The sequence below is a fragment of the Gorilla gorilla genome, chromosome 19 (assembly GCF_029281585.2).
Source record: "Gorilla gorilla gorilla isolate KB3781 chromosome 19, NHGRI_mGorGor1-v2.1_pri, whole genome shotgun sequence".
NCBI lineage: Eukaryota > Metazoa > Chordata > Mammalia > Primates > Hominidae > Gorilla > Gorilla gorilla.
Genome location: NC_073243.2, coordinates 27,972,438 through 27,995,427, shown reverse-complemented (window position 1 = coordinate 27,995,427; position 22,990 = coordinate 27,972,438). Strand labels below are relative to the sequence as shown.

The 22,990-nt window shown below is 38.7% G+C and overlaps 1 protein-coding gene across 1 annotated transcript in view; it reads right to left on the bottom strand.

Annotated features, from left to right (window-relative positions):
* Positions 1–22,990, bottom strand: part of MYOCD (myocardin) — a 100,162-nt gene that overhangs the window by 54,268 nt on the left and 22,904 nt on the right. Inside the window, exon 2 of the mRNA XM_019013327.4 lies at positions 6,739–6,804. Coding sequence (XP_018868872.2) covers positions 6,739–6,804 — 66 coding nt within the window. The remainder of the gene's footprint in view (positions 1–6,738; positions 6,805–22,990) is intronic.

Below are 22,990 nucleotides of genomic sequence, written 5' to 3'. Positions count from 1 at the left end.
AAAAAGAAATCCCAATTCCTGGGCCCCAAGCCAGCCCCATAGAATCAGAAACTCTCAGCAGAACCCAGGAATCTTTGTTTTAACAAGCCTTCTGGGTGATTCTGATGCAAAAGCTTCAGAACCGCTGTGATGGGATTTCTAAGTCCAGTGGATCTTGATCTCGGGGTGTTGGGAACCTAGGACTTCAAAAATGGAGCAATGAATCACCAGGACTGATTTTCAGCATTTCAAGAAGCTGAAGAGTAAGAGTATGTCTGTCCAGAGAAAGGCTGCTTGGACTAACAAAGCTGTCACTTTTCATTGCTCCTGCCTGGAATCATAGCAGCTTGGTTTAGTTACGGTTGTTCTCATCAACAAGCACTAGCTGGTACATTTATATACCATTAATTAGAAAATTAACTCAAAAACATAAAATTAGCTATTTAAAAGATGCAAGGATTAATAATTAATGTATGTAGGATTCTTTAGGTGGACAGGGAAGACAATACTATTTTAAACATAAGACCTGTGGCAGTGATGGGTAGAATTAAAGAAGTCCTGGGTAACTAAATATTTGGGAACCATCCATTTGAGCTCTGTTCTTGCTCTGCCATCTACTTTTGGTATAACCTTGAGTAAGCCTGAGAGTTTTCCTGTGCTCTCAGTTTCCCACTTATAAAAATGGGCCTATTCATGTTTGTCTTCTCTCTGTCTTGGTTTTAAAGACAAATTGGGTCATGAGAATTTTTTTTATATATATAATGATAATGCTTTGGAGATTATATTTTCTTTTATGCTTGGAAATAAATTGCTAGTTCAGTACTCCAATGATAGTCTTAAGGGTCTGTTACCCCAATAATAGTCTTAACAGTCTGAAAACAGTGCATTTTCCCAATGTAGCTTTCTAATGTTCAAGACCTGGCTAGCATACTTGGAGAATTTGATTGCAACGTCTGTGAACACTTTGGAATTTCTCAGAAGGAGGGTACAAGGACAAATTCAAAGTGTGCCTGTAATTACTAGTTTTCTAGTTTCTAAGGAACAGGGAAATGGAAAATTGAAGGAGAGATGGGGGAAAAGAAGGAAGGTCAGATTTTTGACCCAAATGGGATTGACATGAAAATCCAGGGCACCTTTTTCTATCTCTGAATTTGAGATGTTAGAAAGAAGGGAAGAGGCAGACAGATTAATTCCCTTGCGCCGTGTACTGCTCAGACAGCCGACAGTGTGTGGTAGGGTGCTGTGGGGGAAAAGCCAAGTCAAATGAATGCACTGAGAAAAGGAAGAGAGACTTTGTCCAGTCAACTGCTCAAAACTATCGTGAAGCTGCATGTGATATGGGTGCGGGAATTGCCCCGGTCATTCTTCTTGCTATTCAGAAGTACCACAAAATTCAGGGATTTACCAAGGTTTTGCAGTAAGTATGTGGCTGCTGTAGCTTGGATTAGTCTGCAAAAAAAATAAAGGCAGCACCATTCATAGACAGCTCATTGTATCTTTAAATTCATTTACATTGATCGGATCATGAAACCAAGCTGCCCAGACATTTCATTCTGGCCAGCAGGGGCTTTCTCTGAGACTCTGTGGACACGTAGCAGCCTCTCTGGGCCCCGTGTCCTCTCAAATCCACTTTAGATCTCTAATCTCATCTTCTGTATTCCAGGAGAATAAATTAAACCTTCTTTCATCTCTCCCCTGGGTTAAACATCATAGATTCACTTTAGTAGCAGAGGGAGACGGAGAGGAAAAAGTCATCTTTCCTTCAATCTTCCTGGATAGCCATTCCCATGTAGTGGTGTGAAGTTGTCCAAAATTATTAAATGGGATGATTAAACGGGGGTGGTTTGGGGCCCCTCCTAGACTGGAAGCGCTTTGAAATGGAAGTTGAGTCTGACTTCTCTGTGTGTGTTCCCCAGAGCCTTTCTCACAGCAGAGGATTAATAAAGATTTACTGAAATGCTCTATGACCAGTTTATTGAGTCTGATTTACATGGCTGGTCATCTTTCCACACTAAGTCTTCTGAAGCGGTTGGAATAAAATGGTGTTATTTAAAATTTTACCCAGGAGAGTGATACCCAGGGAGAAGAATTGCAGGAGAGAAAAATTTGCATAAGAAATGATGAACAGGCCCAATAGGTCTAGGGAAGGAGGTGGACTTTCTGTCCTAATGCCACGAGAATGTAGAGAACCTTGATGTCCTCTTGCAACCTTGAGCCCAAAAGGGTGGGATAGTGAAACCATTTCCTATGAATCCTGGTTGATGATGGCAAAGTAGGCAATTTGAAATCTCCATATTGAGATTTAGAGGTGAGATTTTGGAGATAAATCTAAACAATAAGTCATTTAAGTAATATTTCTAAGTTAACTTTGAGAGACTATTTTATTAAGGCTTCATGCCAATTTTGAAAATGTGAATTTCACAACTGCCATTGTAAATGCACCTGGTCTGAGAACCCTTAAGTTGTTCCAGTGATTCTGTGCTGGCCTCAGAACCCCGCCTGTCTTGACTAAAAGTCAAGAGATGGTGCCTTTAAATTCATTCAAAGCACGTAAAGAGGGAAATTAGCCTAAACTCATAATGCCCACACATAAGAACAAAGTGAACGTTTAAGAGAAGTGATTCATGGGGATTATAAAAAACAATTTGTTGCTGGTTGCTAACCACTGTTTATTACTCAGCAGCAACCTCAAAACCTGCAGAATGCATGCCCAGGAAAAGGGAAGGAAGAAAATTTCAATCCATTTGGATTAGTTTCACTAGAATTACACATGATTCACCTCATTAGAGTCAATGGGGGAGGAGCCTCATAATTTAATTATCAATTTGGAATGCAATTGAAGGGAGACCTGCCATACAGCTAAGTCAGTGAAACCTTTCATTCAATGCTCATCATGGCGAAACATAGATTATGATGTAGAATCTGAAGCCATTGCATTTAAATCATTGTTTTATCTTTGGCATTTTCGCACGATACACTTTTTAAATTTTCTAAGTTCTAACTGAATTTTTTGGCCATAAAATGCCTTATGATAGCAATATAAGTGTTTTTAAAGGCCAAGCGATTCATTTTGAACGTTTGAAAAAAGGAGCCTAGGCGGGGATCAGGAGACACAGGTTCTGGCCTCAGCTCTTCCACAATAGGAAGGGGTTGCATGTTATCCAGTGGATAAGCCCTGAAGATTTAACCTAATGTAAAACTCAAGACTAATTGGTGGCAGGTGCTTCTGTCGACCAGTTAAAAATAGTATTGCTGGCCAGGCGCGGTGGCTCACGCCTGTAATCCCAGCACTTTGGGAACCCGAGGTGGGTGGATCACGAAGTCAGGAGTTCGAGACCATCCTGGCCAACATGGTGAAACCCGTCTCTACTAAAAATACAAAAAATTAGCCAGGCATGGTGGCACGTGCCTGCAGTCCCAGCTACTCGGAGGCTGAGGCAGGAGAATGGCGTGAACCTGGGAGACGGAGGTTGCAGTGAGCCGAGATCACGCTACTGCACTCCAGCCTGGGTAACACAGTGAGACTCTGTCTCAAAAAAAAAAAAAATAGTATTTCTATTTGTTAAGGACAATTAACAGTTCACTTAGCCATCAACTTTGAGTTTTGACAATTTATGACATGTTTAGAAAGATTGCAACTATTTCAAATCTTATGAATAAAGCAAGATTTTATGAATAATTTTATCTGGCATGCATTTACATTCTCATCAATCAAACTGCAGAAAATGGGACCATATTAGATGTAGGCTTTGGGACATCTGAAAAACCTCTTAGGCCTCTTCAACCTCAGTTTCATGAACATTAAAGACAAACACGGATTGGGATAGGTCAGGGGTTTTCAAACTCTATTCTGAAGAGAACCAGCACTGCAGAGAGAATTATCAGGGGGCTTCTGGAAGGGACAAGGAGAGGCCCAGTAAATGGGGCATAGATCCTTGACCCTGCCTCAGCCAGTGCATATATATATATGTATATATGTATACGCACACACACATATATATATAGTGCATAAGATGTAACAATTAAAAAATTAGAAAATCACAGAATTAGGTAGGCTCTGAGGATGATTAACTTTTCTTCCTTCCTCTTTTCCTTTCTCCTTTTCTTTTACTTTCTGTTTCAAAAAATTTAAATAATAGAATGAAAAAATAAAGTCTTCTTGTGTAAGGTAATGAGTTGCACACTGGATTATGCTTCTGTGTGCTTTTTTTTTTATTTACTTATTTATTTATTTATTTTGAGACAGAGTCTCGCTCTGTTGCCCAGGCTGGAGTGCAGTGGCGCGATCTCTGCTCACTGCAAGCTCTGCCTCCTGGGTTCACGCCATTCTCCTGCCTCAGCCTCCCAAGTAGCTGGGACTACAGGTGCCTGCCACCACACCTGACTAATTTTTTCTTTTTTTTGTATTTTTAGTAGAGACGGGGTTTCTCCGTGTTAGCCACAATGGTCTCGATCTCCTGACCTCATGATCTGCCCACCTCCGCCTCCCAAAGTGCTGGGATTACAGGCTTGAGTCACCGTGCCCAGCCTGCTTCTGTGTGCTTTTTATCAGCTTTCCCCCTAATATCTTGACTCTCTCTGAGGGACCATCTTGCTTATTATTGTTGTCCCTAAAGTGCCTGGCACGGTCCCCTGTACATAGCCTGGTTTATAATAAAATTTGTTGAATTATATTGAATTGAAAATACCCTGAGGCCCTTGGTTCCTCTTTCCTTCTCCCAATTGTTTGCATTTAGACATGTTTCCTTAGGTGCCAGAGGAAACACACTGCTCTGCTGAAATGCATGTAGATTGCATGTTTAATCTCTGATTGGACTGAAGAGGCTAACCATCAGCAGGTGAAGAGATGCATCCTATCTCTAGCTTCCTGAGAAGAGCTAAGTAGAAAAGGTCTGTACAGGCAGGGCCTGCAGTGTGCACCAGCCGTGACTTGGACACTTTTCCACAGCAGACTCTACACTCTTGGAAAGCCTGGTTGAAAGGAGGTAGTTGCAGATTGGGGAAAACCTTCATCATAGTGTGTGATTTTAAAATGCTTTATTATTTCATGATTTGTAGGATTTTTTTCTAGAAATTATCTTAGTGATGCCATGGACTAATGACGCAAAATTTCTATTAAGTGGTATTTTGTTAATATGCATATTATTTGATTCTGGAATTCCTGGGGAACAAAATATTATATTTCATTGGACTCTACTATACAAATGAACATTTGATTTATATAACTTACATGATAGGTGTTATTTTACAATGTATGCTAGGGTTAATTACCATCTTCATTGGGTGTTTTTACTAATTTTCAGATTTAACCCCGTATCCCTCCAAAAATGTTTATTCTCAGCCAAATGCCAGCTGCAAGACCCAGGACCAGAGTATTTAAGCACATGAGTCAAACTTTAAATCAGATGTGTACAACTTGGGCTTACGGAAAGGTTGTGGGTCCATTTGCTCCATTTGCCTTTCCAGAATTAAAGAGAAAGAAACATCGGTGAAGGGATAGATTATCAGCTTTGAGTGAAATTGTCTTGACCTGATCTGACATCCGCAGACCTTTGGTTTCTTCCTGTCTTTAGCACCTCCAAGGAAAGGCTAAGATGAAACAGGCCACACATAGACTTGCTCCTTTGCTTCCTCAGCATAGTTGTCAATGTTGTTTAAACAGCCTTGAAATCACAGGGTGAGTTGTTTCTTTTGTACTTCACAAACCTCTAAAAGAGTTGTCCCACTTTAAGGTCACATACTGTTTACTATTGTAGAGCTTAGCCATGAACAAAGGATTACTTTTGAATTACAAAACAAGAGGCCTGAACAATTCTTAGTTCTGTTCTGGCTCTGAAACAAAGACTAAACTTTCAATGTTTAGCCATGGGTCATAGCGCTTCAATATAACTAACTACACAACATTTTTTCTAACTAATGTAACTAACTACACTATATAGGGCTATACATAGGGCTTCAATACAACTAACTACATTACAGTTTTTCAAGGGCAAACTTCTGCTTGTTGTATACTGAACTCTGAAGTAACAGTCACAACAGCATTTTACAGACACCTGAATTTCTGCACAAGTCATTATAGATCTTGATTTTTAAATTTTGTTGGAGAGGAAGTTAGAATCTATGACCTAGAGCAGCTTTACCCATGACTTATTCATCCAGGGTACCCTTTTCTCTATTTCTACAGATAACCAAGAGTTAGCTTTCATTGCTGAATTGGTAGAAAATTTAAAATATATCTTCTAAAAGATACAATAATCCTTCTTCTTTTACCCAGTTAGTGGCCAGTAATTCAACATTATATCATTTATGCTAAAATGGTATTGCCACTCCACCTTCTAGTAAGGAAATACTTGACCAATATTCAATTACTGGTGGACTCCAATATCCCAAACAGAACTGAAATTCAGGAGGTGAGAAAAAGATGATGTAATTGATGCTTCTGGAAAGAATATTAATTATATCCAATTTTAAAAGTAGATGAGTCGGGGGTGCCCATAATGAATTGTGTTTACCCTGAGAACAAATCCACTACATTGGAATTTTAGGCATAACCAGTATCATTAAAAGGAGCCCCTTGCAGGTGAGTAGGTAGCAGTCGGGGCAAAGCATCCAAGGTCTGGGATTTCTGCTGATAACAATGCTTTGAAGATCTTCGGAGACCAATGCATTGGCTTAAACTAAATGACCTCTGAGGCACTTTCCAGCTCCCAAATGGTGTGGCCCTATGTATATCAGTAATTAAGAGATGCAGGTACTCACGTGGTATTATGCCTTGGTTAGCCAGTTGTTCCTGGGTCCTTCTTTGTTGAAGTCTTAACTGTAAAACTTAGAAAAGGGAGTGTTAGTTTGTGAGTTGGGCTAAATATCATTACAATCATTATATTTTCATTACACATTCATAGATCGTCTCATTTTATTTCTAAAAGAGTTCTGTAAATTATTATGAAGTACATTTTAATTTCTGTTGTAGACACAGTGGAAGAAGAAGGAGAGAAGCTGAGAAGGTTACAAGGTTTGGCAGTAAGTCTGTCCCAAACTAGAATTAGAATACTTGTCTCCTCTTTGAAGTGATTGTTATTTTCGCAGTGCCACGCTCTCTCTCTCTACACTCTGTCATTTGCAAGATAAATATCATCTAATTCCACTTGGTTGGCAACCAGTGATATCAAAAGGGGAGACAGAGTCCCACCTAGGTTCACATCTCATCTCTACCCCCTTAATAGCTGTGTATCCCTAAGCAAGTTGCTTAACCTCTCTGACCCTCGGTTTCCTCATTTGTAAATAAAAACAATGCCTACCTGGTGGTATTGCCATAAAGTTTGATAAAACAATGTATGCACATTGCTTAGCAGAATGTCTGGCACATGTAATGACATTTTGATAAGTGGTAGTATTATGAGAATCTGGAATTCTCCTGGGAATTCAAAGAAGGACTATTGGAGTTGTGCTTTTCTTAGAAAAACTAAAACACTGTAAAATTCTCAAAATTATACATTATAAATAAATATAAGTATGTTCCCAATATTATGTATCTATAACACAAATAGATTATACATATCATATACATGTAATAGTAAAAATTAAATAATATTGAATTATTAACTTCTGAGGGCAGTATTTACAATGTTCTCCTTCCCATTGCCCCTCTCCTCCAAACACATTCTATCTTTGGAAATTCAGACTCCTCCTCATGGATATTCCATTTTCTCTGTATACACTGACAAGAGAGAGCTTAAAGCTTGAATCCACTTGGGTTAATCATCTGCTAAAATAAAAACCGTGTTTTCCAGAGGACTGCAACAGAACTTGGAGACTAGATAAGGCTCACAATGTCCAGAATACAATCTAAAATACTCTAACACAAAAAACTAGGAAAATGTGACCAATTCTAAATGGAAAAGACAATGAACAGATGCAAACCTCGAGATGAGTCAGATGTTGAAATTATCAGACAAATACTTTAAAATAGTTATTTCCAACTAGGTTCAATGAAGTAAAAGAAATGGACAAAAAATAGGAAATCTCAGCAGCAAAACAGAACACACAAAAAGAAACCAAGTAGAAACATTAAAACTTAACAATACAATATTTGGAATAAAAAATTATTGAATGGACTTAATAGAAGAATATCAAAGGAATGAGTCAGTAAACTTGAAGACAGATCAAACTGAAGAAGTGAGAGAAGAAAGATGAAAAAAAATGAGCAGAGCCTCAGGAACTAGTGTGACAATATCTAAAAGTCTAACATTAGCCTCAGGGATTCGTGTGACAATATCTAAAAGTCTAACGTTAGGGAATTAGAGTCCCAGAAGCAGAGCAGAGTCATAGAGCAAGTTTTAATTTAATTGAAGTGGAGCAGATTAATGTCACATAAAATAGATATCAAGTCACAGAGTATTGTCAGAGATAAAGAATGGAAATTTTGTAATTATAAGAGGGAAGACATAGCAATTATAAATGGATATGCATTTAAGAACAGAACCTCAAAATACATGAAGCAAAAATGGACAGAATTAAAGGAATAAATAGATGATTTCAAAATCACAAAAACTTCCTGAAATTGGTGAAAAAAAATGTACAGATTCAAAAGGCTCAATAAACCCTACGCCAAATATATTCACAGAAAACCACACTTAGATACATAATAATCCAATGGCTGAAGCTAAAGATAAAGAGAAAAATCTTAAAAACAGGTGGGGGAGACACAACATATTATATAAAGAAAAATGTTGATTTACATAGCCACAGAATTCTCTTCAGAAACAATGAAAGCTAGAAAATAAAAAACAAAAAGAGAAACAGATAAACACCCCGCCCCCCAATCTACCAACTCAGAATAGAAGATGACCTCTAGGAATGAAGGTGAAATAAAGATATTTTCAGGTAAAGAAAAAATAATATAATTTCTTACAAGAAATGCTTAAGTAAATTCTTCAGGCTCAAGGGAAATGATACCAGAAGATAACACAGATATTCAGGAATGAATAAAGAATGTCAGAAATGGCAACTCGATTAATAAACATTAAAGATATTTATATTTCTTCTTAAACATATACAACTTTATAAGGAAAAATTATAACATTGTCTTGCGATGCTCTTAAGGCACATAGATGTAATACAGATTACAGTGATAACATAAAGGACTTCTTATGACTGCCAAATTTCTATACTTTACATGTAGTGGTATAATACTAACTATAGGTAGACTGTCACAGTTAATGATTATATTGTAACCAATAATAAAAACACAAAGGGTGTAACTAAAAAAACCCAATAAATTGAAACAATGCTAAAAATATCAAGTAATCCAAAGAAGGCAAGAGAGGAGGAATATAGGAACAAAAAGTATAGGGACAAACAAAAAACAAGTAATATAATGGTAGATCCAAATCCAACCATGCCAATAATTACATCAAATTTTAATAGTTGAAATGCTCAAATAAAACAGAGTGTATCAGAAAGAATTTATAAAGGCCGTATTCAATTATATGTTGTCTGCAAGAGACACACTTTATATATAAAGTGTCAGATTGGTTGAAAGTAAGTAGATGGAAAAAAGATATACCATACAGACAGCAAGCATAAGAAAGCTGAAATAACTATATTAATGTCACATAAAATAGACATCAAGTCTATTTTGTCAGAGATAAATAATGGAAATTGTATAATTATAAGTGGGAGAATTCATCAGGAAGACATAGCAATTATAAATGGATATACATTTAAGAACAGAACCTCAAAATACATGAAACAAAAATGGACAGAATTAAAGGAATAAATAGACAATTTCAAAATGACAGTAGGAGATTTTAAGACTCCTCTCTCAACATCGGATATAACTAGATTTAAAAAAATACTAATGACATAGAGGATTTGAGCGATAATATCAAACATCTTGATATAATTAATATTTGTTTATCACTACACCCAACAACTGCAGAATAAACATTCTTTTCAAGCGTACATGGTACATTCACCAATATCCACTAGGCCACAGAATAAGTTTTAATAAATTTGAAATAATTGCTCTCATATAGAGTATGTTTTCTGACCACATTGGAATTAATTATAACTCAAAAGCAATATACTATTAACAAAAATATTTGACAATACATTTCTAGATAATTCATAGTCAAAACAAAATCATGAGAGTAATTAAAAATATTTTAAACTGAATAATAAAAAATATACAACATATTATAACTATTTCATATCATAATTTCCCATAACCCATATTACAACTTATGAGATACAGCTAAAGCAGTGATGAGAGGGAAACTTAGAGTTTTAAATACTTATATTAGAAAAAGAGACAGATTAAATCAGTGACCTAAGATTCTACTGTAAGAAGATAAAAAAGAAGTATGCTCATAGTAAGGAGAAATAAGAAATGATAAAGATTAAAGCAGAAATCTTTATAATAGAAAACAGACAAGTAGTAGAAAAAATTGACAATGCCAAAAGTAGTTATTTGCAAAGATCAACAAAACTGTCAAACTCCTAACTAGACTTATTTTATTTTATTTTATTTTATTTATTTTGAGACGGAGTCTCACTCTGTCACCGAGGCTGGAGTGCAGTGGCATGATCTCGGCTCACTGCAACCTCCACCTCCAGGTTCAAGCGATTCTCCTGCCTCTTCCTCCTGAGTAGCTGGGATTACAAGCGTGCACCACCATGCCAGGCTAATTTTTGTATTTTTAGTAGAGACGAGGTTTCGCCATGTTGGTGAGGTTGGTCTAGAACTCCTAACCTCAAGTGATCCACCTGCCTTGGCCTCCCAAAGTGACTGATTATAAAGGTAGAGAATAAAATTTATCAATAACAGGACTAAAAAAAGTGTTATAACCATATATTCTAGACATTAAAGATAATGAGAAAATATAATTAACAAATTTGTGTTAATAAATTAAACAACTTAAAGTGGACACATTTCTTGAAAACTAAAGCTTACCAAAATTGATACCAAAAACACAGAAAATCTGAATAGCAGTATGTTTATTAAATCATACATTGATTATTATAACCCCCCCACACACATACACACACATACAAAAATATTCAGGCCCCGGCAGTCTTACTGGTGAATTTCTATCCAGATGTGATAGGAACAAGTTGTTTTCCAAGTTTTCCATTAAATAACACATTTTATACATTATACCAATTATAAATAAGAATTCTCAATTATTTTATCTTTCAATATCATAGATCTTAATCAAATGAAGACAAAGTTTATAAAAATCTCCCATTGCCTCAAGCCTGTAATCCCAGCACTTTGGGAGGCCCAGGCGGGCGGATCACGAGGTCAGGAGATCGAGACCATTCTGGCCAAAATGGTGAAACCCCGTCTCTACTAAAAATACAAAAAAATTAGCTGGGTGTGGTGGGGGGCGCCTGTAGTCCCAGCTACTCGGGAGGCTGAGGCAGGAGAATGGCGTGAACCCAGGAGGCGGAACTTGCAGTGAGCCGAGATTGCGCCACTGCACTCCAGCAGTCTGGGCAACAGAGTGAGACTCCATCTCAAAAAAAAAAAAAAAAAAAAAAAAAATTCTCCCATTGCTCAAGTTAACCAATTAGAAGACTCTTTCAGTTCTCTAGATATTAAGCCATTTTGACTTAGATTGAGCTGGACAAAAGCAGTGGAAATGGAAACAAAAGATGAAAATATTAAAAACACTTTGAACAAAAAGAATTAGAAGAGTTTGGGGACATGAAGGAGGATAGAAATATATGCTTACCGACTGGTTGTGGTGGCTCACGCCTGTAATCCCAGCACTTTGGGAGGCCAAGGTGAGTGGATCACGAGGTCAGGACTCCAAGACCAGCCTGGCCAACATGACAAAACCCCGTCTCTACTAAAAATACAAAAAATTAGCCAGGCCTGGTGGTGGGCGCCTGTAGTCCCAGCTACTCGGGAGGCTGAGGCAGGAGAACTGCTTGAACTGGGAGGCAGAGGTTGCAGTGAGCCGAGATTGTGCCATTGCACTCCAGCCTGGGTGACAAGAGCAAGACTCCATCTCAAAAAAAAAAAAAAAAAAGGTAAAAAAAAAAAAGAAATATATATTACTATCTTTCAAGAGGTTGTTAGTCTGGGATCTTTGGATATGTTGCAAGAAATAAAGAAATACAGCTACTTGATGTATGCAACTATATCTGCGTATATGCATTATTTTCTTGGGTATGGGTCCGTAGCACACATTAGATTCCCAAAGAAAGCCAAGGCTTCCAAATTTAAGGTCCTTTAATTTAAAGCTTAAAGATTTAGGGTTCTGAAAACATGTATCAGAGTTATGTTATAATAAAGTTGACAGAGAACTCTGAAAAAACGATGAGCATAATTTTAGACAACCTGAATTTTTGTTGTCCTGGTAAATATGAAATAAGGTGCCTGATAAAACAATTGAGATATAGGGCTGGAGAAAGGCTGAGAGGTTAGGGCTGGAACACTGATTTCGGGCATCATCTTTAACTAAGTGGCCACAAAACATTTTAGCAGAATTTCTAAAAGAAGAGAAATATATGATCAAAGAAGGCTGGGCATGGTGGCTCATGCCTGTAATCCCAGCACTTTGAGAGGCCAAGGCGGGTGGATCACTTGAGGTCAGAGCTCAAGAGCAGCCTGGCCAAAATGGTGAAACCCCATCTCTACTAAAAATACAAAACTTAGCTGGGCATGGTGGTGCATGTCTGTGATCCCAGGTACTGGGGAGGCTGAGGCATGAGAATCACTTGAACCCAGGAAGAGGAGGTTGCAGTGAGCCAAGATTGGGCCAGTGCACGCCAGCCTGGGCAACAAGCAAGACCCTGTCTCAAAAAATATATATATATATTATCAGAAGAGAGGAGAGATAAGACAAAAACAGAGAGAAAAATTCCATTACAAATAATGAAAGAATGACATTAAAGAGGGTCTGGGGCCGGGCGCGGTGGCTCACACCTGTAATCCCAGCACTTTGGGAGGCCGAGGCGGGCAGATCATGAGGTCAGGAGATCGAGACCATCCTGGCTAACACGGGGAAACCCCGTCTTTACTAAAAATACAAAAAATTAGCCGGGCGTGGTGGCGGGCGTCTGTAGTCCCAACTACTCGGGAGGCTGAGGCAGGAGAATGGCATGAACCCGGGAGGCGGAGCTTGCAGTGAGCTGAGATCACGCCACTGCACTCCAGCCTGGGCGACAGAGCCAGACTCTGTCTCACAAAAAAAAAAAAAAAAAAAAAAAAGAGGGTCTGCTAGGAGACAAAATTTCTTTGCTTCTATATGGAGAAATCACTGGCCTACTTGACATCACTCATTTCCATACTTTTTTGGTTTAATTGTTTGCAGATTTTTCAGTTATAAAGATTGAAGGCATTAATTCATTACATTCGTTCAATCATTCATTACATATTAGACTGCCTACTATGTGAAAGCATTGCTTGCTGTTGGCATACAGTGGTGAATAGGAGAGTTACTATTCTCATGACCGTAACATGCTAGCTGGGGAGATAAACTCAATTTTCCCTGAATACAAAATAAATTCCTCTCCCTCTCACCTCAAGAACTTGGTCTTCAAGGGCCCTGTTAAATCACTGATACTGTATGCAAAAATGTTGCTTGCATGTGTGTAAATGCGTATTTCTATGGACTGGCTTATGACTTTTATCAGATTTTTGGAAGTCTCTGAGACTTACAAAAGTTAAGAACCTTCAGTTCAGATCTAGACTAAACCATCTCACATCTTTCTTTTCTTATTTTTATTAGTGGGTTATCTCCTTGCAATACATGTTACGCAGCATTAGCAGATCAATTTCCGTAAACTCCCTTTTTATAAGATTACTTCATATAGCATCTTGAGGTGGCTCCTTATACGAGCCTTTGAGGTCTTTTCCTATATGCACATTATTCCCCACACAAACTCTCTTTTCCAGTTCAGCCTGCCCCTCCTGAGCCTAACCTATGCATTCACATTCTTTGCCTTTGATTATGATATCCCTGCATACGGAATTTGGTATATGGTTTGAGGCTAGGCTCTAACTCTAATTTATCCCAAATAGTTGGGAAACTATATATAACTGCCACTTATTAAAAAATTTCCTTTGCTTACTGATTTATAATGTCAACTTCTTCATTTACTTAAGTTCTAATATAAGCCACAATCTGTTTCTAGGTGCTAAGTTCTAATTCATATTAATTTATACTTCCTATTTTTTTTTTAGCAGCAAAAATACTAAATGTTTTCTGTTTCAAGATGCAAACTGAGCAAACACCTGATTCCTATAAGTAACAGAAATGGTAGTTTTAAAAATGTATACCTAGGCCGGGGGCAGTGGCTCAAGCCTGTAATTCCCAGCACTTCGGGAGGCCGAGACGAGGTCAGGAGATCGAGATCATCCTGGCTAACGTGAAGAAACCCCATCTCTACTAAAGATACAAAAAATTAGCCGGGCGTAGTGGCGGGCGCCTGTAGTCTCAGCTACTCAGGAGGCTGAGGCAGGAGAATGGCATGAACCCAGGAGGCGGAGCTTGCAGTGAGCCGAGATTGTGCCACTGCACTCCAGCCTGGGCGACAGAGCGAGACCCCGTCTCAAAAAAAAAAAAAAATATATATATATATATATATATATATACACCTATACCAGAAAAGAAGAATGAGATTCCTCAGCGAATTGGAACCCTAAGTAATTTATGAAACACACAAAACATATGGGATTGGATTGAAAAACTAAGTTCTAAGATCTGCAAGTGAGGAATTGAAAGCTGTGCCAAGAGCCCTCCATGCCAAGGAGCAGGAGGGGACCCAAGGCTCAATCAAACAGGATTGTTAGCTGGGGTACTGAGACAGGAGGTCTACCCCTGTGACATCCTGTATCTGTCTCTACATTGGACTAGGCATTGGTTATGGGGCATGGGAATGTCTGTCTGCAGGTCTTCAAGTGGTAGCAGCAAATCCAGCCTGTTTGGAGACACAGCGATGGGCCCTATGGATTGCTGACAATATCCAAGAGCGTCATGATTTCTTCATCCTCTGAAACTAGCTCCTGGCTCATCCTATTCCTCCCTTACAATCCTTGAATTCACCAAAACACAAGTATCAGTGACATGTGTTTTCTCTGTAAGCTTGCTCACCTGTGCACTGTCTAACAGATATCTCCAAGGGCACGATGTTAGGGTACAATCAAGAATCGCCTAATCTGGGAGGAATATCAGCAGTATGAAAGAAAACTCTAAACTTAACCAAAGGAAAGAACATACCCTTAAGGTAACAGTATGAACAAAGGGAACAGGCCTTTCTCAGAAACAGGCAAGATAATTCATCAACAGAAAAATAATACATTAACCACCTCACAGCCATCAGGATGGCTACCGTCCATAAAACAGAAAACAAGTGGTGGCATGGATATGGAGAGATTAAAACCCTTGTGCATTGTTGATGGGAATGTAAAATGGGCAATTACTGTGGAAAAGAGTATGGTAGCTCCTCAAAATATTAAACACAGTATTACTGTATGATCCATCAATTCCACCTGTGGGTATATACTCAAAAGAATTGAAGGCAGGGACATGAAGAGATACTTGTACAGCTACCCTCATAGCAGCATTATTCTTAATAGCCAAAAGGGGGAAGTGACACCAGTGTCCATCGATGGACAAAGGATAAACACAATGTGATATATTTATAAAATGGGGCTGGGCACAGTGGCTCACACTTGTAATCCCAGCACTTTGGGAGGTCGAGGCAGGCGGACCATGAGGTCAAGAGATTAAGACCATCCTCGCCAACATGGTGAAACCCCGTCTCTACTAAAAAAAATAGGAGGTGGAGGTTGCAGTGAGCCGAGATTGCACCACTGCACTCCAGGCTGGTAACAGGGCGAGACTCTGTCTAAAACAACAACAACAACAACAACAACAACAACAACAACAAAGGAATATTATTCAGCCTTAAAAGGAAGGAAATTCTGACATGCTACGACATGGATGAAACTTGAAGACATGATGCTGAGTGAGATAAGCCAATTACAAAAGTAGAAACACTATATGAATCCACTTATATAAGGTACCTAGAGTAGTCCATCTCATAGAGGCAGAAAGTAGAAGGGGGGTTCCAGGGGCTGGGGGAAGAGAGAATGGGGGGTTATAGTTTAATGCAAACAGAGTTTCAGCTTTGCAAAATCTTAGTGATGATTATACAACAGTGTGAGTGTACGTAATGCCACTGAACTGTACAGTTAAAATGGTTAATAGGGTACATTTTATGTGTATTATACCACAATTCAAAAAATTAAAATTCAAAAAATAGTATCTTTCCTATTAACACTAATTGCAAAGTAAAAATTCATTCATTAAAATAAACTCAACTAAAAATGAATTTGTGAACTAGAAGATTGAGCTAAACTGTCCTCTTAGAATGTAGCACAAAGGGATAAAGGGGTAAGAAGCAAAAACAATATGAGCTTAATGCAGAAACATTGCAAAATATAGAAGAGCTTCTAGGAGAAAACATACTTATCTGCTCTGGTCTTAATGTTTGTGTACCTCCAAAAGCTATATGTTGCGATCTTAATCCTCAAGATGATGGTATTAAGAAGTTTGAGAGGTCACTAGGTCATGTGGGCACAGCCCTCATATTTGGGATTGGTGCCCTCATATTTGGGATTGGTGCCCTTATAAAGGAGGCTTCAGAGAGCTGTCTGGCCCCTTCCACCACGGGAGGAGGCAGTGAGAGGCTCCGGACTTCTATGAACTAGGAAAGGGGCCCTCATCAGACAGCAAGCCTGCCTGTACCTTTAACTTTCCAGCCTCTGGAACGGTGAGAAATAAATTTACTGTGGCTTATAAGTTACCCAGTTTACGGCATTTGGTTATGGCAGTCTGAATGGACTAAGATCATCTCTAAACTAGGGATACTTCTTGCTAATATTTCATTCATGAAGTTTAGGTCCTTTTTCCTATATGTTTGTGCGGGATCACATTATAAGTGTTCCTTCATTAGCTGATTTTTATTAGTAATATATCAAAGATACATTCACATGCCATTTAATACCCATCAAATGATGCTATTTTAGTAGCTGTAGAGCTACTAAATTTCTTTCCTTTTTTTTTTGGTTATTCCTTAAGTCATTGAACCATTGGCCATTATTGAAGGTTTAGATTTCTTAAAGTTTCAACATTAAAAATCACAGTGGACATTCTTTCTAGTTGATTTTTGGCCATGTCTTTGATATTACATTAAGAAACACTCCTAGAAGTAGAATGATTTCATCACAGGAAATGTCAAATTTGAAGGCGTTTGGTACGTATGACAATAGCTCTCCTAAAAGGTTGTTCTGATCTTCCCACAAAGTATGACCAGGTTGCCCATTTCTCTTGGCCTTGTTGCTCCTATCACATGGAAGCTACTGGAATCTTTCTCTCTGAAGCTGGAGGCCTGGCTGCTGGGTCAGGGTCTAACTCTAAAGGGAGTGGGCAGAGAGCTAAGTCCTGGATGATCTCAGCAGTGGAATTCGTCCCTGGGTGGCTTCTTCTCCAGGTTCGGCTGAGCTTTGATACTAGAGATTGAGCTCGAATGAGCCCATCCCTCTCTGCGGCTGCTTCCCACTGCAGATAGGAGAGTCCTGACACTTCAGACAGAAACCTTGCCCCACTGGCCTTATGCTTGGTGAAGCTGCCTTGCTCTCTGGGCACAGCCACCTGCAGCTTTTGCTTGGCCCCTTCCCGGATGCCTTTTTGTGCTTTGCTGAGCAGAGCTTCCCTTCCCTTCCCTGCTTTCAGCTTGCTGCGCCCATTTGTGTCCCAGAGCTCTTGGCAAACCTCCATGAACCCATCATAGCTAAAAGTACTGTTTGAGCAGAAGGTTACTTTTTGGCCCATGCCTTCTTTCCACTCCCAGTTCTACCCACCTCTAAGTGACAGGTATTCCTGGAGTTTTCTCTTCATTCACCTTTTTGGGGACCTCATTCTTATCTTTGGAAGGTCGTGGGAAGTGAGTTCTTGGTGTCTTTTCTACATCATCCCAATGTTTTATCAACAGCAGAAATCTCTCTCATGATTCTGACATTTGGGTGTCAGTCTTTCTAGGCTTCCAGAATCAAAGCAGTATTTTTTCTATTCTTGCATTCTTTTGGCCATTGTCATCAGAATTGGGAGTCATATGTTTGTGTTTAAGTTGTCTCTTTACTCAGAGGTCTGGGCTTTGGATTCTGATTTCCTCATTTGAATATTCTTGTTCCAGTGCTACACCATTTATTTTATTCTAGACTAATGATATATATTTTCATGTCTGGTAGGGAGCACCTTATTTTATTTTATTTTATTTTATTTTATTTTATTCTATTTTATTTTTTTTGAGATAGAGTCTCTCTGCGACTCCCAGGCTGGAATGCAATGGCACAATCTTGGCTCACTGCCACCTCTGCCTCCCAGGTTCAAGCGAATCTCCTGCCTCAGCCTCCTGAGTAGCTGGGATTACAGACACACACCATCATGTCCAGCTCATTTTTGTATTTTTAGTAGAGACAGGGTTTCACAATGTTGGCCAGGCTGGTCTTGAACTCCTGACCTTGGGTGATCCGCCCGCCTCGGCCTCCCAAAGTGCTGGGATTACAGGCGTGAGACACCGTGACTGGTCTATGTTTTTTGTTTGTTTGTTTGTTTTAAAAAAACATAAATGTCCCATGACAGCTCCACCCTGTGATTTTTCTCCACAATGAACTTCAGGAACAAGTAGCAAGTTCTACCACCACCCTACGCATGTACCTTCCTAAAGAAGGGAAAATATGTTCCCTTAATATTCTATAATCATAGAATAGGTGTGAAGCCTATTGAGTCAGAGAAGCAGCCCACTGTTTAATAATTATTTAAAAATGCATAGAAACTTGTAGGTCAAGTATAGTGGAGAACCAGAACTAGATTCCACGCTTGCAGCTCGGGGCTGGAACTAGGTTCCAACTCAAGAATGGGAGCTAAACTATCTCTGCACAACACGGGGGCTGCGACCAGAGAGTGTAGAGTTTAGCAAGTGATAAACTCGCTAATGCCTTCCCAATAATCCTGTGAAGTTGTTAACTATTATTTGTTGTTAATATTAAGGTTATTGCTATGTACAGATAGGTGGGCCAGGGCTCTTGGAAATTGAGGATTAGGAAGCTTGGCAGAGTTCACTCACCTGTGCCTGGGAGAGAAAGCAGAGGCACTCAGAAGAGGGAGAACCAGGTGCGGCTGTATAGGTCTCCTTAGAGTTTCAGGTTGAAGAGGAGGGAAATATCAGGATTGAAGGACATTGTGACATTTTGCTTATTACTTAGACAGTCACCTCTGCCACATGCCCGCTGCTGGTGGGCAGGCCTTTCTTGATGCCAAAGAGAAGCAACAGGATGGGGCAAGGACATTGGGAATGGAAAACATAGATTTAACTTTGAGTCTGCCAAGCGTCATAATCCTCAATGTCCAAGAGCCCCAGCCTTCTGTATAGATAGCATCTGTATATAGCTGTAATCTCAATATTAACAACAAATAATAGTTAACAACTTCAGGATTATTGGGCGGCATTAATGAGCTTACCACTTTCTAAACTCTACAAGGTTATCAAAGACCTTTATGCATTGTATTGATAATGGCTGCTTCACAAGAAAGCCCACCTATTTTCTGGATGGCAGAATCTAAAGAAGAAAAGGGAGCTTTAGGTTGCGATGGGAATGCAAGCATATACCTTTTAAAAAGTCATTACTGCCTTAAACATTGGCTGTGCCCGGGAGTGATGGTCCCTTAGAAGAGGTTATGCCATTTACATGAAGGGAAAACTGAAGGCACAGGAGTAACACATCACATCGAGTGAGATGGAAAAGGCAGAAAATGAGGTGAATAGAAGAAGTTGAGTCATTAATTCACTACAGGTCAGTTCTTTCCTATTCCTTTCTTTTATTCCTTTTCCCTCTCTCTCTCGTGTTGATAATTCCTAGTAAGAAAGTTGAAAGGGGTTGATTATTAACAGAATTGAAAAGTGCCAGTCTTGGGGACTGAAGTGTTTTACATAAATCATCTATTGAAATCTCCCAATAGTCCTTGAGGAGTGTGTATTATTATCCCCTGGTCATAGCTCCTAAGATATAAAAGCTCATCCAAGGCCATAGAGTTATAAACTTAGGCAGGCAAATTTCCAACCATGATTTTGGACTCTAAACTTTTATCTCATGAGTGTAAGTTCCAAATGGAACTATTAATATTTGGATGAGAAAACAGTAACTTTAGTCATATTATACCTTGTGTTTTAATGTATTTCTTCCATTTGGTGCGAGGGTGAAGGGCATGTCTTTTTAAATGAAGAATCAGAAGCCATTAGAACATGAGGCACGTTTCATGCTACCTGCCCCCTAGTAACTCAACATAAGGGATGCTCAGCTCAGAATCACTGTCCATAGTGTCTCCATGGCAACAGTCAGGTAGGGTACCGTTTTCTTTCTGAAGCCAACAGGCAGCTGGGTGACTGTTCTGACCAACACAGGTGATGGCCCCGACCAAGTCTCCAATTAGAATGAGGCTCCTGAATGATCCCAGACTCTGATGGCATCACATGGAGACGTTGCCATGGTTTTGATGACAAGTATTGCTTTTCTGAGGATTGCAAAACACTTTATGTTCCAACCCCATGCTCGCTCATTCTTCACAGAGTGGAAAATGTGTCTCCTTGGCTGAAATGTTCCTCTTGAGTCCAGCCCAAAGATGACATTTTTAGGAAAGTTTGAGAAGAATCCTGTGGCTGTTACTGAGTCACGATAGAGTAGAAATGGATCTTTTCTATTTAAAGAGTTTTGAGCTACTGTTTGAAAATGTCACATTGCTAGGGAACGGTGAAAATGGAAAACTTTCCATTCGCTATCAACAAAGAAAGGTCATTACCGAATGTGCAACAATAGAGCTAAGAACTTCTGCCACCTGTCTACAAAGGGATTAGGAAGTTGTTGGGAGTTAAATTTAAGAATATTAGTGAATATGCTTGGGGCTTTAAAAAGGGATTGCTCATCTGGAATTAGACACACGTAATTCTAGATCCCATTCTGCTACTAAATAGCTATTGCTTTTGACAGCTCCCCGAGCCTTGCTGGATCTCAGTCTCAATATTAATTGAAGAAAGAGTTTACAATAGATTTGATCAGGATTTCCCCAATTTACCTGATATAAAAACCACCTAGGGGGGCTTGATAAACACAAATTTCCCTGGTCCCCTTCCTGGAGACTATAGTCTAGTATGTCCGAGGTAGACTGGGAATACATTTTCACAAACATTCCAGGAAATTCTGAGAAAAAAAGTATGTTTGAGAAATCGAAATAAGCAAATATGCTACATGCAAAAGTGAGACCATGTTTTTATACTATTTTGTGCCTTGCTTTTCCATTTTTTTCAATATGTTCTTACTTTTTATGTGGGTTTGTATATATGAACTCTCATTCTCTATGGCCACATAGTATTTCATTATGCTTCAATATCTATTTAATCCCTTTTTACTGTAAACTTAATTTTCTTTCCTTCAGTAAAGATGAGCCATTTTGTACTCTTACCAGGACTATGGGAGTGTCTTAACTTCACTACGACCTTATTAACAATGGATGATGCTACTGAAGAAGAAGAAAAAAGCTTTGCTAATTTGATAAGTAACAATGGTATCTCATTATATTTTTTAATGAGTCAAACATGTTTTCTTAGATTTTTTTACTATTAGTATCTTTTCTTTTGCAAACTGTCTGATAACATTCTTTGACAGATTTTCCACTGGGATTTTTTTTTCCTTATAGACTTAGGAGATCTATTTATATTTGAAGTACATTAAACATAGTCAGTCATCTATGTTGTGAATTTCCATTGGTTTTTTTAGTTTGCCTTTCAATCTTGTGATGATTTTTGGCATTTAACATCTCTATATGCAATCCCTTAGAATATTCTTTTATGATTTCTATCTTTGATGTATACTTAGACCTTCTCCATCTCCAGATTATGTATCACTGAAATGTTCTTATATATTTATGTTTTGGTTTTTACATTTGCATTTAACTTTTCAGTGCATCTGGAATTAATTTTAGTGTATAGTGTTACAAAAGGCTCTAATTATTTTTTTCAAAAAAATTTTTTGAGACTGAGTCTCGCTCTGTCACCCAGGCTGGAGTGCAGTGGTGTGATCTCGGCCCACTGCAACCTTTGCCTCCCAGGTTCAAGCGATTCTCCTGCCTCAGCCTCCTGAGTAGCTGGGATTACAGTTGCCTGCCATCATGCCCAGCTAATTTTTGTATTTTAGTAGAGACGGGGTTTCACCATGTTGGCCAGGCTGGTCTTGACCTCCTGACCTCAAATGATCTGCCTGCCTTGGCCTCCCAAAGTGCTGGGATTACAGGTGTGACCCACTGTGCCTGGCCTCAAATTGTTAATTAGTTGTTCTAATATCATTCATTTCTATATCAAATGGATTTTAGATATATTGTTTGTCATATAATATATGCTTACATAACATCAAATCTGTCTCTACTTTTTCTTTACATCCTGACCTAAATATTTTGTTTTGTTTGGTGTCAGACTAGGTTTATATCTGACAAAATATATACTTTATAGGGTGTGGGAGTCTAAGTCCCCAAATCAAGGCTTCAGGATTATTTCCAAGAAGTTACAAGATTTCAAGAGACCAAAAATTATACCTACACCAGCAAAAGAAGCAATATATGAGATTATGATAGCAGTGCTATATATTCCTGTAAATGTTTATATGCAGCAGGTAGGAAAAGTTTCATCTGATTAAATCGGAGTGTGAGTCAATTCTAAATGTACTGAGGATTTTAGGGAAGAAGGGAGCAGACAAAAGAAGAGAAAGCAAGGATAAGGGAAAGGGTAGAAAGAAGAAGAAATAGAAAAGATAATGGGAATAGGAAAACAAAGTTTATTTTTTAATTTTAAGAACAACGTGTTTGTGTGTGTGCACATGGGTGTGAATATCTATTCCACTGACAACTAATTAATTCACATGTGTTTAATAGAAAATGAAAGATGT